General features: G+C 30.6%; 1 protein-coding gene across 1 annotated transcript in view; it reads left to right on the top strand.

Moving 5' to 3' along the window:
* Positions 1-18,307, top strand: part of LOC139517369 (uncharacterized) — a 36,486-nt gene that overhangs the window by 14,400 nt on the left and 3,779 nt on the right. The window contains exons 14-27 of the mRNA XM_071308345.1: positions 175-312; positions 1,453-1,562; positions 2,124-2,260; positions 2,637-2,758; positions 3,365-3,491; positions 4,029-4,147; positions 4,865-4,999; positions 8,218-8,397; positions 9,429-9,585; positions 13,840-13,946; positions 14,245-14,349; positions 15,523-15,657; positions 16,847-17,029; positions 18,055-18,256. Coding sequence (XP_071164446.1) covers positions 175-312; positions 1,453-1,562; positions 2,124-2,260; positions 2,637-2,758; positions 3,365-3,491; positions 4,029-4,147; positions 4,865-4,999; positions 8,218-8,397; positions 9,429-9,585; positions 13,840-13,946; positions 14,245-14,349; positions 15,523-15,657; positions 16,847-17,029; positions 18,055-18,256 — 1,957 coding nt within the window. The remainder of the gene's footprint in view (positions 1-174; positions 313-1,452; positions 1,563-2,123; positions 2,261-2,636; positions 2,759-3,364; positions 3,492-4,028; positions 4,148-4,864; positions 5,000-8,217; positions 8,398-9,428; positions 9,586-13,839; positions 13,947-14,244; positions 14,350-15,522; positions 15,658-16,846; positions 17,030-18,054; positions 18,257-18,307) is intronic.

Here is an 18,307-nt window from a genome sequence, read left to right as displayed (position 1 = left end):
AATTGACAAACAAACAGCTGTTTGCCACTATCAATCTCACAATTTCGCAGTCCCTCAAGTATAGCAAAGTGTAGCAACACACGATTTGTCATCTTTCTAGTTTGAATTTATTTTTGTTTGTTTAACAATGTGTGCTTGATTGTGATTTTTTATATATTTATTCTTTAATTTAAGATATGAAAGCAGAAAAGCAATGGTTCATGCTGAAGGGTAGTAGCAGAGTCCTGATTGCTGGACTAGCACCTAATTCACGGATAGCAAGGAAAACGTCGGTTTTTATCAATGTTTGCTACTACTGGCCAATTAATTACGGTATGCTTTTATATCTTTAGTTCTGTATATAAAAATAATGTTTTCTGTTAATAAGAATGCAACAAAGTTAAGATAATGACAGAAATAAAGATATAAAAAATTATAGTACTACTCATAAAAGAGGGATGAAAGATACCAAAGGGACAGTCAAACTCATAAATCTAAAACAAACTGACAACGTCATGGCTAAAAATGAAAAAGACAAACAGAAAAACAATAGTACACATGACATAACATAGAAAACAAAAGAATAAACAACACGAACCCCACCAAAAACTAGGGGTGATCTCAGGTGCTCCGGATGGGTAAGCAGATCCTGCTCCACATGTGGCACCCGTCGTGTTGCTTATGTGATTACAAATCCGGTAAATAGTCTAATTCGGTAGGTCACATTCATGAAAGGGAAGGGGATTGTAGTTACGACGTAAGGAACATATCCGATATCATTTGTGAAACGGTTATTCCATAACGGTCAACCAACTCGTGATGGCGTCCGTAAAATTTACGAAGGGATGATTTCAACTTCACCATTTGGAACTCTTGGTTTAATAGCTTCCTTGTGAGCAGTAACCCTCTATCAAGAAAATCATGATAGGAAATGCAAGCACGGGAATATCGTATCAATTGGGAGATATATACCCCGTATGCAGGTGCTGCTGGAATGTTGCTACTTAGAAATGGAAACCTTTATGTTTTGCATTTTGTTACTTACTTTTGTTTTTCCATACTATCAAATATATCATAAGTATGGTCAATGAAAATATTCATTTATATAAACATAAAAATAGTTGATGATACAGCCTTTATCAAAAATTGATGACACAACCTTTATTAATAACTAATGATACAGCCTTTATTAATAGTTAATGAAACATCCTTTATTAATAGTTAATGATACAGCCTTTATTCATAGGATGGTGCCATGGCTATTTTCCAAAATATACAATGTTCATTTTAAATTGTTAAATAAAAAGAACTGAGACGAACACGTATCTAAAAACAGCAACAACACCAAAATAACCCCTATAATATCATGTAAAAAAACCAGGTGATATAATGGGCGTGACAATTACTGTCGAAATTACTGACTTATAATACAGATATATGTGACAGGTTTTAATCATTTATATCACATTTCAGATTGCGGTGGCATATTCACGATTTCAGAGAAGAACCCGAAGGCCATCATAAGTTCTCCAAACTTTCCACAAGCTTATAATTCTAAGCAACAATGTAGCTGGACAATAAAGGTAAAACTTATTACTTACACAACTGTAGAAAATTATGAGAACTATGATAACAGTTTAGTAGTAAGTTAATTGTACATCATAACATAAATACGTAAAATGGTTTGTTTAACCGTAGTAATTATTATACATACGAGCAGTTATTTCCCCTGATATTGTATTGATTTTAAGAGAATTCCAAGTACACGTTCATTTGTTTTGAAATTTCTGAATTGTCTTTCAATTGTAACATGCTTATATCAATAATTGAAAACGTTATTTTCACAAAAATGCCGATTTTGTCTCAACCGTCCACCTGGATAAAAAAAAGTAGAATTATCAGAATTGTTTATAGTGGTTTATATTTGAACAAAAAAGAAAAAATGAAATGTATACCTCTAAGAGGTAAGCTGTAGAGCTCAATGATAAACATTTTTAATAAACTGTAAGTAGAAAAAAATACCTCTCGATCTAAATCTATGAAATATGTTTCTTTATTCAAAACAAGACATTGTTCTTTTCATTCTAATATATATCTCATTTCCAAAGAAAAATGGTAATGACTTAACGTATATTTACTTTCAGAGTCCGGAAAATACCAAAATGAAGCTGGCATTTGATAAATTTGACATTGAGTCCACTGTTGATAGTGAAAGTTCATTTCCCATATGCGAGGATTCATTAGAAGTACGATTTACACTACCCGGTCATCCAGGAGTCAAGTAAATATTTTTTTTAGCAAAAATGTTTTTTATTGTGTTATGACCCAATATAAGACGATTTATTTTATACACAATTTTTTGGACTAAATAAGCATCACTTTTTACAGAAATTATATAGATTAAACATTTTGATATAAAAAGCAGAATGTTAAAAAAAGTTATGTTTACTCAACCAACTTGTCGGTAAATCTCAAAATAGTTTTTCTTCTCACAATTTGTTTCCGTGTTAGCAAGTTAATTCTGATAAATTATAAAATTGGGAAGTCTACTGTCTTGTTGAGAATTAGATCAAACAATACTGGAAGCAAAGTATATTTGAATAACGTATCCATAAATAAAGATACAATTTATTTTGCGAAAATGTTTTGTTTTGTAGCTATTGTGGACGAAGGTTTAGCTCTATTATTATCTCAGAAGTGAATTATATTGGACTAACATTATCTTCCGGGTTAATAGGAACCGGAAATGGTTTTAAAGCTTCTGTGTCATTGATTACTGGTAAATATATTCTATATTTTGCATTGAAATATCGATTAGATTTAAAATAGATTTCGGTCCCTGATATTAATGAATAAGTTGTTCATAAATAGAATAAAATTTAAGTACATTAGAACATGTAAATAGCACACTTAGTAAAATCATTAAAAGGAACTAAAAAGATCTTAAACAATTTTTGTTATGAAATGAAAGGCGAAATCCAATTTTGATATTATGATATAGTTTCATAGTCACAGCAAACAACGAGTAATGCTGTACAAATCGAATATGATAATGATCGGAATCTAGCAGCTATATCTATGTAAACATACACCGCTATCGCAATGCAATTTTTCCTTTCCTTGACTGAGATTTGAAAGTCAACTCGTTGTACGACAATTAAAACGCAATATGAACATAAACATATATGTTACAATTTATGCATATGAACATTTTTAGATCTACAAAATATCCCAAACTTCTACTTTTATCAGACATGTGTCAATAAACACACATAGCTTTTGAAATAGCTAAACTACTCAGGTCAGAACGATATAGGCCAGATGGAAACTTCCGAAGATCTTTACAAGGACATGATTTTTAATCATCCTCTCTTTCTTATAACAGATGAAGACATGTGCTACACTGGTAAAGGCGATGATTACCGCGGCACTGTCAATGTCACAAGAACGTTTGAATCATGTTTACCATGGACTAGAGTTCAAAACTGTCCTCATCACGCATTTGATTCTGGGTAATAATCTATGTTTCGGTCGTCCATTATAAGAAACACTAAATCTATTCTCTTTTAACCAATTTCCGTTACATTCTCTTTAAATTATAAAATTGGAAAATGGCATTGATAACCAATCTTCTTATACCTTTAAGTTTTTTTTCTTGAACAAATCATGAAGATTCATGTTTTCATTCTTGTAAACGTATTGGTACTTTGTTTAGTTTTCACTGTCGTTTAAAGACTAATTTTGTTTAGTAGACTTGCTAATTTGAAAACTCAATTGAAAAAATTAAATTTTCATTGTTTAGTTTTGCACATATTGCGCTTTGTTAAAACTGTAATATATAAGAATGTTATCAACACAAACAAAGAATAGCAAAAGAATGAAGGCCTGAGAGTGTTTTCTAAATGACAAAAAAATTACATTATAGCTTTTGATTTTTGATTATTTTGTATCTAATTTTTCTATATCCTAATATTGTTCTTGAAGTGTATATGTATTCACCAACACATAATGAGTGTTAATTATTTGTGTACTTCTTATATTATATTTAGTGATTTGGACGATGATTTAGTTGACAATTACTGTAGAAATCCAGGAAGTGGAACAAAACCATGGTGTTATACTCACTATGAAGATTGTAACAGAAATTATTGTGATCCATGTGGTTTAGGTAACATTCATAATTATATATAGATGAAAAGAAAATTGGGGAAAACAAAATCGTTTTCGACTTTTAAAAACATAATTAAATCAACTATGCGAAATCTGATGTTACATGGTTAAAAGATTGTCTTTTTAACTTATTTCAACTGAAATCATAGAAATCATTAAATTGTTTAAAGAGGAAACAAATATATATTATAGAGCAGAAAGATGCATTATGTAAAATTTAATCGTGGTTGAGAAAGTGCAGCTAATTATTTAATTTAAGTATGACGTTCATCATGTGAAGTTTTAATCATTTCAATGCTGTAAATATTAAAAACAATATATGAATAGATGAGACTTTATAGAAATAAAGTTATGACAAAATAATTTCGGACTATAAATGGCTAAAAATAATCGGTCTATTTTTTTCTTGAAATAAACAATTTGATACAGTAATACATCTGTTTGTTAGAATACTCATTTAAATGAACAAAAAACTAATGGTTTTTATTTTAGAGACATTGATATTTTTTACGTTTGAAGTAAATGTTTCCACACTTTTAAACAAGTTTAAACATTTTGTAATATGAAAAGAGTTTACTCAGAAAAAATGTAATTCTAAAAAGGAATAGTAGTGATATCTCCACGACTATAAGATGTTTAGAAGTAGTATACATTAGTTCAAGATGAGTGTTTTGCTGTAAGCTATGTAATCGATCTTGATTACATTTGTTCACAGAAAGTTGCTATGATTTGTTGGATGACTGTGCTATGCTTGTTGCTGAAGAACCAACATTTTGTCAGAACAATGTAGAAGCTCAAAGAATATGTAGACAATCTTGTGGATTTTGTATGATGGGGAAACCAAAGCCAGGTATATAATACACATCAAAGTTATATTCAACTAATAGATTTATCATTATGCGTTCTCGTCCTTCTCGAATATTTTAAAACAAATCTCATTCCTTTCCTTGTTAGGTTTCAAAAATCAAAAATGACTAAACTACATCTTTAAAAAAAACACTAAAAAATCGTTGACTCCTACATTGTCTGAATTGCGTTTAGACATGATGAGTGGACATTGTTAAATTGATATTAATATACTGCAATATCTTATTACAGGTCAATTTATGGATGAAAAATGCGGTCGAATGGATATTTTAACTGTTTAAAAACATATCTAAATTTGTTTTATATTTTCCAAACAATAGACTCATTTATAGACATAATTATCTTATGATTAATGTTGTTAAATGTGTAATTTATTTTACATCACATATTGAATAATGCATGCCTTCATCGTAAGGAACCTATAAGAAGACGTGTTTATTTTACAACCATAATTCCCCCACATCAATACTGTATTACAGAGTCCAAATGCATTAAAACAATATTTATTGTTTAAAACGATTACAATAGGTCTTCAAAAATCTATTCGTTACATAAGTGTAAATTTTACAATCATAACACATTGTATTGGATTTTCAAGAACAAAACGCAACATTGATTTAATGTCAATGTTAAAGCCGCCTGAAAGACTTCATTTTTCTGTTTATTAGGTAATCTATTCCTGTAGATTTCAAGTTATTCATTTTTAATGCTATATAAAATAGTGATCATTGTTAAGAAAATGAAAAATCTAAGGTTTTGATAAATTTATGAAGTTTTTACGATAAAATAACCTTTGTTTGTGTCAATACTTGTTACACAAAACATTGCTGCTTCATTGCAAGAAAACACTATAATTTATATAAGTAAATGCATGCGTATCAGGTACAAGTACACATTCTAGTGTTTATAGTAGTTAGATAGTTTGATCCGTCTTTTTTAAAACACTTTCCTTTTGAATCAAATTTTGAAAAAATAACGGAATCTTACAAAGCTTCCTTGTGAGCAGCAACCCTCTATCATGAAAATCATGATAGGAAATGCAAGCACGGGAATATCGTATATAGAGATATATACCCCGTATGCAGGTGCTGCTGGAATGTTGCTACTTAGAAATGGAAAGTTCACAATTGGAAAGCTGAAATCATCTCTTTTGTCGTAAAGTTTTGTTTTCAACCGACCCTCATTGTCAATTTCTAGATGTAAGTCAAGATATGAGGCCGACTTAACTGTATCTGTAGTACAACAGCTTTTTGACTCCTCGTGTATTTCATGTATTTCGTGGTTCTGATTTGATAGTTTTCAATAAAAACCATCCAATCAGAACTACGAAGTACACTGATTATCATTTTGAATGTTATATGACTTTGATGACTATTATAAATTTCGTCATGTTGTTTTATTTTGGAAATCATGACCACCAAAGGAACTTCCTTTTGTTATTGATAATCTAAGCTTCTAAAAGTTAATATTTCTGTCGCAGTGTTTATTTTACAACCATAATTCCCCCACATCAATACTGTATTACAGAGTCCAAATGCATTAAAACAATATTTATTGTTTAAAACGATTACAATAGGTCTTCAAAAATCTATTCGTTACATAAGTGTAAATTTTACAATCATAACACATTGTATTGGATTTTCAAGAACAAAACGCAACATTGATTTAATGTCAATGTTAAAGCCGCCTGAAAGACTTCATTTTTCTGTTTATTAGGTAATCTATTCCTGTAGATTTCAAGTTATTCATTTTTAATGCTATATAAAATAGTGATCATTGTTAAGAAAATGAAAAATCTAAGGTTTTGATAAATTTATGAAGTTTTTACGATAAAATAACCTTTGTTTGTGTCAATACTTGTTACACAAAACATTGCTGCTTCATTGCAAGAAAACACTATAATTTATATAAGTAAATGCATGCGTATCAGGTACAAGTACACATTCTAGTGTTTATAGTAGTTAGATAGTTTGATCCGTCTTTTTTAAAACACTTTCCTTTTGAATCAAATTTTGAAAAAATAACGGAATCTTACAAAGCTTCCTTGTGAGCAGCAACCCTCTATCATGAAAATCATGATAGGAAATGCAAGCACGGGAATATCGTATATAGAGATATATACCCCGTATGCAGGTGCTGCTGGAATGTTGCTACTTAGAAATGGAAAGTTCACAATTGGAAAGCTGAAATCATCTCTTTTGTCGTAAAGTTTTGTTTTCAACCGACCCTCATTGTCAATTTCTAGATGTAAGTCAAGATATGAGGCCGACTTAACTGTATCTGTAGTACAACAGCTTTTTGACTCCTCGTGTATTTCATGTATTTCGTGGTTCTGATTTGATAGTTTTCAATAAAAACCATCCAATCAGAACTACGAAGTACACTGATTATCATTTTGAATGTTATATGACTTTGATGACTATTATAAATTTCGTCATGTTGTTTTATTTTGGAAATCATGACCACCAAAGGAACTTCCTTTTGTTATTGATAATCTAAGCTTCTAAAAGTTAATATTTCTGTCGCAGTGTTTATCGAGTAATATAAATATTGATAGTTAAACATCCATTCTAGAAAACGAAAATCGTGGGTATTTTTTTTTTTTATCAAAAAACGAAGCTTGACAAACATAATTTCAAGTTTTTAAATCGAGTATGCTGCGTTTGGTGATTTCTCAATGGCATACGTTTAAATACACGCCTCACTCTCCCATCCATGAAAACACACAAAAAAAAAAGAATATCTCTCCTTTTTTCTATTTTTATCATGCCCAAACTGAAGAAAAAAGAAGAGTGTCTTTTTTTACTCTATTGAAAATATATGCAATCTAAAATGAGAAATTATTTTACGAATGCAACCCTAGATTAATAGTACTAATTTTAGCACATTTCTAAGATATATACTTCTCTCAATATATATTAATGCCAAGCGTTAGTAAGTTGTAAAATATTCACAAATATAATGCCTAGCCATGTAAAAATGGGCATAAAGCATGGCATTATAGATTTATTTCGATTCGGATATGAATAATTAGAACTTTTGTACCTTGATTCCATCCTATAATACACACTCAAAAGACAGCGATTTTGATTTGATGAACCAAAAACGTTATAGAAAACCAATAGTTGAACGATAAGAAAATTAACATATACATGTATATGTATGTTATTTTAAATGTGATGCACTGTGGGTTTTTTTCAGTCTCAAAAATAAAATGCCGTTCCCCACCTATGTTATATGATGCTATTAGTACAGAACGTATTAGGAGACGTTACAAAGTCGGAGATGTCGTCACATTCAAATGTAAAACAGGCATAGAAATTGAGAGAAGAATATGTTTGGCAGATGGAAGTTGGTCTGGCGGAAATTTTGTTTGTGGAAGTAAGAGTTTATATCAGCATTTCTTTCGTATATATATATATGCAGTTGTTTTATAATAGAACAAAACAAATTCTTCTATTAAATTTACCGAGATGAATATAGTTCTCCAAAGTTATCGGTAATGAATTTCAATAACGTATAATAAAAAAATTGATATATGCAGTATTTCGTCCTTGTAATTTAAGTTACCGAAATAAACATTTTGTAAGTTACAGGATACACATAATGTTCGATTTAAAATAACGTTAATTTTGATCGTTGTTTACTTTGGATATATAACTTCTCACGTTCACAGGTAGTGACCAGAAATTATCTGACTTTTATAAAGAATCATACCATTATAGTTTTATTTTTACTTTATGGTATAAGTTTATGATAAAGGTGTAGTTCTGGTGTGGAATGGTTTGATCAACATGTATATTCTATCAACTATTGCAGTGATTTAATAACTGGTCTAAATGATCTAACAATATAACATACATTTATTGTTCCTTAAATCATACGTCGAATACAAACTGACAGGACAACATCATGGAAAAAAATAAACGACAAGAAGACAAAATATTAGCTTCTACAAAACATAAAAAAATATTAATCCACAAGGGGGTCCATTGTCTCTTGAAGGGTGTCGTGTCACATTGGCGGACAAATAAGATCTTCAATCAGGAAGGATAAAAAGAATGATTAGAATTCTTTAGGTAAATTTGTTGGGTTTTGTTTTGAAAATTTTACGACTTTTTTGATTGACTGTCATCAAAAATATATAGTGTCCAACGACGGTTTGTAATTCGAGATTTTCTTTACTCTAACTCCAGTTTCTGTTCAGTGTTTTCATGAATCGTGTCTTTCTGTTTTACTGTGTTGCTTGTGATAAGTGCTTTCCTCTTTCAAAATGACTTTTAATAATGCGTCGTTGGTAAAAAAAAATGATTGAACTATGTGATTGCTTCAAACAGAAGCGTTATTTTATTAAGTTTTAGTCTAATTTTCCACTAACTGTCACTCTCCAAATTTTTATACTATTTTTTTAGGATGTCCAAATGGTTGGTTTCCTTTTCAAAGGAAATGTTACCGATGGTTTGACACATATGAGAACATGACACTTTCTAACGAGATTTGTAAGCGTCATTCAGCTGTAATGACATCAATAAAAGATGAAGATGAATTCAAATTTTTATTACGATTAAGGTAAGAATTTTAGAAATTTCAATATTTATTTACCAAAAGTGTCTATTTTGAAATGGTGACATATAATCATTTGCATTGTTTTTTCGTATATTGCTAAATATGCATCTTAGAAAACATGTTAGGATTTTTATATGATTCTTCCAAATACATAATCTCACTTAAAAAAGATACACAGAATTGTTTTCAATTAAGTTTGTTGTAGTGAAAATGATTTTAAACAGGAATGTATTTTTTTTTACATTGCAAAAACGATAATGATGATCAATTAACAATGACGTTAATTCAGTATCTATTTTGATCACCATTTTTAGTGCCCAAAATATAGGCTTCTGTCTGTACGTGGAATACTAGTATTTTTTGTATAGGAAAACTTGATTCTTTACTCCACCAAATTCGGTGCAAGTTGATTAAAGTACAAACCCTCCATGTCTCCAAAATAACCACATTGACGTTGATTTACCTATGTTTAGATAAGGTTATAGTACTTAGTAGTTATGCGTGACCTAACACTTCTTGGGTCATCTTGGGCTGATATAGTCTGATGCAGTCTCTGCTAAAAGTGTGAGATTCATTTCTGGTGATCATCAAATTAGTGGACGATTTCAGTTTATGATACTGTAGCATTTAGACAGCGTTGTTATCTGTCGCAAGGACAGTCTTGTTATAGCGGCATTCAACAGTAATGACTATCGCCTGTTCAATACCTACATGTTTCACATGACAGTTTCCACGATTATTGCACTTGTTATCAAATAGTCCATTTCTATGTATGTTGATGTTTATTTCTGTTGTTCCTTTGTCTTCCTCTTATAGTTTATGTGTTTCTCTCAACCGCTTTATGACTTTTGAATACCGGTACACAACTGTTGCTTTTATTTTACCTCACTTACAGTATCCTGAATTGTTTTTCTGCACAGTTACTTAAGATGTAATTTTGCGGGTATTTATGATTGATTACAGTTGTCTAATGTTAAACTGATCGTACCGAATTTCGGTATTTCAAAGTGACAGACTTAACGAAACTCTGAATAGTAACCAACATCGTTAAACATGCCATTGATAGTAGTTTTATAAATGCACATCATTGTTTCCTTTGTTTACGTATCTAATTATGCCAAATTCATTTATATATTGTATTTAAAAAAAAACCCAGATTGATACAGAGTATATATCATTGAAATAAAATATGTCAATTAAAGGAAAGTAAAGTAAGAAACTAAAGGAAAGTAATTGAGTTAATTTTGATCGTAAACGTAATGCATTTTTGTATTTAACACCTAACACGTTTGACCAAGCATTCGCTCTCTTTCGTTTTTCTGATGTAATTAATAATTAAAAAGAATATGAAAATCGCATTTGATAAATTCATGGTCGGAAGCGATTTTCTAGATTAACCTTGAATGTTAAAACCTTCATAGAAAATCGTCTCACGATTCAATTACTTATATTAACTATCAAATTTGTATGGAATTGTATTACCAAGCTCACAAAGATCATAATCATGTCTTCTTTATATATAAATTAGATTACTGAACCTCCTGGTTAAGGAAGTATTATTTGAAGTAAAACATGGGACAATTTGTGGAATAAAAGTTGTCGTTTCAATTTTGTTTTTATCACTCAACAAATTACAAACTGATTAAAGAAAAAGATCTAAATAAATATGATTTTCTTACCTTTTTTAACATTATAATTATTTATATCATACGTTTATTGAATGATTTGAAATATCAAATTTGTGTACTTGTCTCGATTTTGCTGATGTTGTATGGACTTAATTACTATAATTATTTATATATAGTTTTTTGATAATAAATACATTATATATAAAATTTAGTCCTGGTATCTATGATGAGTTTATTTACAAAAAAACAAAAAAAATATGATACTGTAATCCAAATGATTCCTTTGCATATCAACATCGACCCTAATATTTTGTTGCTGACTATAAAAAAACAATTGAATCAAGATTTCCAATGTTAAAGTTGCAGTCCTTATAGTGAAAGCGTTGAAAATGCCACCGTAATGCCTCATTCATATTGCCTGTACCAAGTCAGGAATATTACAGTTGCTTTCCATTCGTTTGATGTGTTTGAGATTTTGATTTTGCCAATTGCTAATTCCGTTTAGAATTTTCCTCAGAGTTCGGTAATTTTTTTATTTTCTTTTATCATAATGAAAAATTAGTTCATTCAGATCTTATACTTGCAATAATAAATATGATTTTCACAAATGGAGCAGGAAGCCTATACATTTTGACTACCGTATGAAATATATAATGATTCTTATAACAATAATAACATGTCTTCATAAACCTGAGTTGATTCATTACAGTATGGAGTAGATATCTCCCAATTGATACAATATTCTGGAACTTGCGTTTCTCTATCATGTATTCAATTATTTTCAAAATATCCAATCGAAAGTCTTACGCACGCTTTCCTAAGTTGATTGATGGTATTGAATATATGCCTGAAAGGTGACAAAGATATGTTTTATTCCTCTTTTTCTTTGATTATGGCTCCACTGAATGATATTGATCACTGAATGATATTGATCACTGAATGATATTGATCACTGAATGATATTGATCACTGTATAAGTACTCTTCATGATCAATATGACAGATGCTGCATATTATGCAGAATTTACCAACCTTTCCCGCATCCAGAACACTTGAGATCATCCCTGTTCTGATAGGGTTTCTACGTCTTATTTTTTGTGAAGTATTTTTATGACTTGTACGCTTTTCATCTGTTTTATTTTGCCATTTCGTTGTCAGTTTCTCTTTGACTTATGAGTTTTGGATGCCCTTTTAGTGCAATTAATCAGCGATATTTGTTTTGTTACCTTAATGCTGATCTTACACTCAGCAAAGATTTGATACAACTAAGGTGTTACGTTCATTTTCTAATAACAATTTAGATGAAAGTGAACGAGAGTTGAAACAGAAGCTACTTTTTCAGTATTTTTAGTTTTAAGTTTTTGATTTTCCAATATTTTGGACTTCATCATAACTGAAGAGACATTAATTATCAAAATTTGAATAAAGTAGACAGTAGTTGCGTATAGAATATAGTGTTGAGGTCTTATTTGTACGTAGTTTATGTGTATAAATAAAGGCAATAGTAGTATACCGCTGATCGAAAGTCTTAAAATAGAATTTGTATTTTATCGTATATTAATACATCATCTTACAAAACATGTATCACTAGAAAATATTGCTGCATGGAACCGATCTTTAAAGATCTACAAAAAAAAATTCTACCTAAGAAATGCTTGTACCTAGTCAGGAATATGGCAGTTGTTATGCATTCGTTTGACGTGTTGTAGCTTTTGATTTTGCCATTTGATTACAGACTTTCCGTTTTGAAATTTCATCTGAGTTCAATATTTTTATGTTTTACTTTCATTTTCACAAAAATATTTAATTGTTAAAAATGAGGGGAGAAAGATATTAGAGGGACATCCAAACTCATTAGCCGAAAATAAACTTACCATGGCTAAAAAACTCAAAGACAAATAAACAGACAAACAGACAGACAAACAGACAAACAAACAAACAAACAATAGTACCCAAAACACAATAGAAAACTATAGACTGTCACTAAGCAACACTACCATCAACTTGGGGTGGTCTCAGTTGCTAGAAAGGGCACCTCATGTTAATTAATGATCTATTTCAAACGCGAGAAGATCCAACTAGACTGCAAGAAAAATGTATAAAAAAGCAATTGAATTAACTAATAACCTTATAACGTAACAAGATTGAACGTAAAATCATCAGATCCAAATGACCCCTACAGTCTAAAGATAATTTTCTCGTTGTACACGTGTGGTACGTTATAGTCATTATTTTTGTTTGTGTCTATACCAATGGAAGTAGTTTCTTAATACTAACGATATTGAAGGCTTGGTCACTGTCATAAACGACTAGTCTCAATACCACATATTTAAATAATCGGTAAGATAATTCGTAACATAGTGTGCTGGTGACCTTTTACGATATATATGGAGCCAGTATATTTCATATGGTGATTTGAGGTAGGAATTCATTCTCCCAAATTTTACCTCGACTAGTATTTAATTTGTTAACCGGTTAATATAACTCGAGAAAACAAACCCGTTTTGATTTATTACCTTATTTTGTTTTTCTCATGAACAGGAATGATCATAAATAATGTTGATTCTAGGATAAACAGCAACAAACTGAAATTAATGTGTGAAATGTATAAGATTACTTTTTTTGCACAGGACTGATGTTCGGCCATTCTGGCTTGGTTTACGGTTTGATGACAGTTTAGGAGATTCTGTTTGGCTAGAGGATGGTACGACTGTTACCTTCAACAAATGGGTTTCAGGTGAATAAATTTTAGTTCATATTGTTATGCTTTTTTATCATTCTTTTCAGAGCTTACATCAATTAATAAGAATAAAAATTATCTATATTAAAACAGAGAACATTTATCAAATTAAATGTTACTCATATATTTCTAGTCCAAAATATGAACTATTAAGTTTATTAAGAAATGAAATATTCTAACTGTCATGACAAATATGTCCATGTTCGAGCGATATTCAGTTGTAGTGTACGCAACGCTCTATTGATTTCAAATAGAAACTGTTCGATGAACTTCCTTATTGTTTAATTTCGTTTAGGAAACGACAAAGGTTGTGGATATGTGGATAAAATCGGGCAGTGGAAAGGGATCTCTTGTGACAGTGTCCAATATCTCTCTGTTATCTGTAAAATGTCTACATCAGGTTTGATATATATCATTTGATAAATTTGTTATAGAAAATAAAGCATTATTCGTTATCATATTTGATTAGAGCTATTTCAGATGGGTTAACATTGTCATCAATGTCCATTCATTTAGATCGGTTACGTATGCTTTTATTTAAATAAGCTAGTCAGTTTTTAAAACGTCTTTTTTTAAAGTTTATTTCATAATTGTTTTTTATTTTGTTTTCTTTTGTAATTTTAAATGATAAAACATAATTGGTAGAATCAGTGAGATAACAGCAATTGGCCAATAATCTCATAAAAAATAGGAAGGAAAATGATGAGGACATTCAAATTTCCCTATAAGTTATTAGTATTCAATCTTTCTTTGTTATAAAGTACTTAATACACAATCGTTTAAATTAACAAATTTCAATCCTGGTATCTATGATGAGTTTATATACAACTATTTGGTCGATGCCACTTCTGGTGGAGTTTTTATTCGCCATGGGTATCACAAAACCAGTGTTCAGAAATTCTGTGTTGACATGAATAGTCACTGATATTGTCATAATTATAAGTTAACTGTTTACAAAACTTAGAATTTTGAAACGCTATGGATTTTCTACCTCAGTTAAAGATAACCTTAGCTGTATTTTGCAAAACTTTTAGGAGTTGTATGGTCATCAATGCTCTTCAACTTCGTCCTTCATTTGGTTTTTAACTTTTTTTTATTTGAGCTTCAATGATGAGTATTTTGCCTCTGGCACAAATACAAAATTTCAATCTTGGAATCTATGATGTTGTTATTTACAACCACTAGGTCGATGCCACTGCTGGTTGAGTTAATATTCCCCGAGGGTATCACTAGCCCAGTGTAATGTGTTGACATGAATTATCATTGCTATGGTCATAATTACAAATTAACTGTTTATAAAAACTTTGTATATTTTTGAAATACTTATGCTTTTCTACCTCAGTAATAGAGCTTAGCTGTATTTTGCAGAACTTTGAGGAATTTGGTCCTCAATGCTCTTCAACTTCGTAATTTGCAAATTCAAAACTTCAGACTTGGTATCTATGCTGAGTTTATATAGGAAGTAAAGTAGGAACTTTGAAACCACTAACGAATAAAGTAATTAATCTTCTTGCCTCCCCTCACACGAATGGATATTTTGTCGGAATATATTTGACTGTACTCTAATCTATAGACAGAACAGTATGTAATGATGCTAGAGACGACTGTGAGGAATTTATCAGAGAAGATCCTGGAGCATGTGGAGCACATCAAGACTTTGCATGGCACGTTTGTCCAAAATCTTGTAATCTCTGTAATGACGGACCAGGTAACTTCAATTTGTATTTGTCATTAAGTACTTATTTGATTAAAACACAGCCCAAAACTTGCATTTCCTAAAAAAACACCAAAAAAAACCCAGCACATTAGCGTTTGCAAAATGTGCTACAAAGAATTTCCTTATAATGTATAGTTACAAGCGTTACCACATTATGACTAATTTGTTTAGAAGAGTAACGTTGAATCCCAAAAATTCAAAACGGAAAGTCCATAATCAAAAGCACAAAAACATCAAACGAAGGAGGGACAACAACTGTCCTATTCCTGACTTGGTGAATAGAACCCGGTTTTATAGCGCTTACCCTCTCACGTGTATGACAGTCGCATCAAACTCCATTATATTGACAACGATGCGTGAAAAAACAGACAGACATTACAGGTAGCACTTGTAGGTGTCCAACTTAATGCTTAAAGTAAAAGTGAAGGTTATGCCTTGTTATACTTTTAAACCATTAAGGCATTGTATATTGTATATCACGTAATGATAAGGAATTTCTGTTAATCAGTAATTATTGCTTTATTGACAAGGCGCATAATGCAAAACGCCTTCTCGATTAAACGTATTATCGCTTGTTTGTGCATTTTTCCTTTGATCTTGTTTTGTGATAATTTTCCATATCATACTCGCTTGAGATTATCGCTAGAAACTAAGAAAGCACGTGACGTTGCTAATGAAATTGACATGAAATTGAGAACGTCGTCATAGGCAAAATAGCAATAAATAGATTATCATTGGTTTTCTCAACTCGATGACTTTTCTTGCTTTCGCTGTATTGGCTCAAGCGAGAAAAACAATCTCGTTGAGAAGATCAACGATTATTTATAATTCTCACAGTTTAACGTCTTAATAATAAAACATAAAGCTTGATATTCCAGGAAATTATAAAGGTGGTATCTTCTGAATAATAAGATGTGTCGTTTTCTTTATCACAATGTCTTATTTATAAAAAGACTTAATAGAATATATGGTAAATATACTGTTATCAACTACAAATGACACTCACACGAAGAAGCAAACCAATTGATCTTAGACGTAACATTAAATCTTTGTGTTTTGTTATACCACAATATTCCTGTACTGTTCTAAAATCTCACAAATGAAATGACGTTTTGACCAGGAAACATTATATTTTAGGTTGAATGATTATGTTGTACATTTTGTGTTATTATTTTCATAGTCGTGACATGCCCTTTGCCGCCAACACCAAAGAACGTGGAATTGTTAGATAAGGTAAAGGATCTTCATCCGGGTACAATGATAGAATACAAATGTCAACACGGATTTGTTCTAGACAATGGAAATCTAAGACGGGCCTGCTTACTTAATAAAGAGTTCACAGGAAATGAACCGGTTTGTATAGGTAAGATGTCTCGTTTTTTTATTTCTCAGTTTAAATTTTGGTAGTATCTGTAGAGAAAAGCTATTTTTCCGCAAAAATAAAAATACATATATATTTGTTCCATTGATTATAATCACATTAGGGAACATGTTTTTCTTTTGTTTTAACGTTATGCTATCATAATGAGCAATGAATAAAAGAGGCGTGGGTGGGATTTTTTTGTTATAACAAAATGTTTGTATGAAGCTAAACAGATGCTATGTGAGAAAGTTATAACGTGCTTCACACTCTTAAGAACAAAATGCACGTGATAGTAATCATTCTTAACAGAAAGAGGCGTTCTAAAATGTAAGACAGTGTAAGCGGATACATTTGATTTATAATACAAACACATAATCCAAAAACAACATACGCCAATAGCCTCATTAAATTCAATTATCTGATAAACAATAATTGCTATTATTATATATCCTAATTTACGGATTTTTAAACCTATGTGAACAGAATCGCTTGTTTAAGCCGTGCTTTCATATATTTGAATAAAAAAGGCAAGAGTAGTATACCGCTGTTCGAAACTCATAATCGATTGAGAAAAAAATCAAATCCGGGTTACAAACTAAAACTAAAAAATGCACCAAATATAAGAGGAGAATTACGACACAACAGAAACATCACATTAAAATGTAACACACATAGCTATTCTGTTAAGTTTTACATTCACGATTATTACTCTCTTAGTTTCAAGTTTGGTAGTATGAAACCTTATATATTATAAAATAGTTGTAGAAGAGGTAACATAAGGGTTGCAAAATCATAGATTAGGATGTAGTATGATTTTTATGTGACAACCCTTTAACAAAGACCAAATGACATACAATTTTGGTCTATGGTCGGCTTTCAACGATGAGCAAAAGGCATCGATATGACAAATGTAAAACAATTAAAACGAGAAAAAGCACATGCTTGTTCAGTGATTCAGCTAGGATATCTACCTTCTTATGAAGACATTTTCATTACGTTAAGTTCAGTAATAATATTTATACCAGATAAAGATTTAGTACCTTCACCAAACAACAGAATAGAGATACGTCAGAGAACATTAGATGGTAGAGAAGGGATGGCATATACTGCAGATAATGACGCATCAAGAATTCATAGGTCTGGAAAGTTAGTAACATGGGAATTCTATAGTGTTTATAATGGTGAAGTAGCTTTACAAGTATGGCGACCTACCGGTAAAAGTGATAAGTAAGTGAAATTACAGGATATAAAAAAGTTTTTGTATGGTTATATTGCACA

The sequence above is a fragment of the Mytilus edulis genome, chromosome 1 (genome assembly GCF_963676685.1).
Source record: "Mytilus edulis chromosome 1, xbMytEdul2.2, whole genome shotgun sequence".
Lineage (NCBI taxonomy): Eukaryota > Metazoa > Mollusca > Bivalvia > Mytilida > Mytilidae > Mytilus > Mytilus edulis.
Note: the sequence above shows the minus strand (reverse complement) of the source record. Positions and strands in the feature narration are given on the sequence as shown.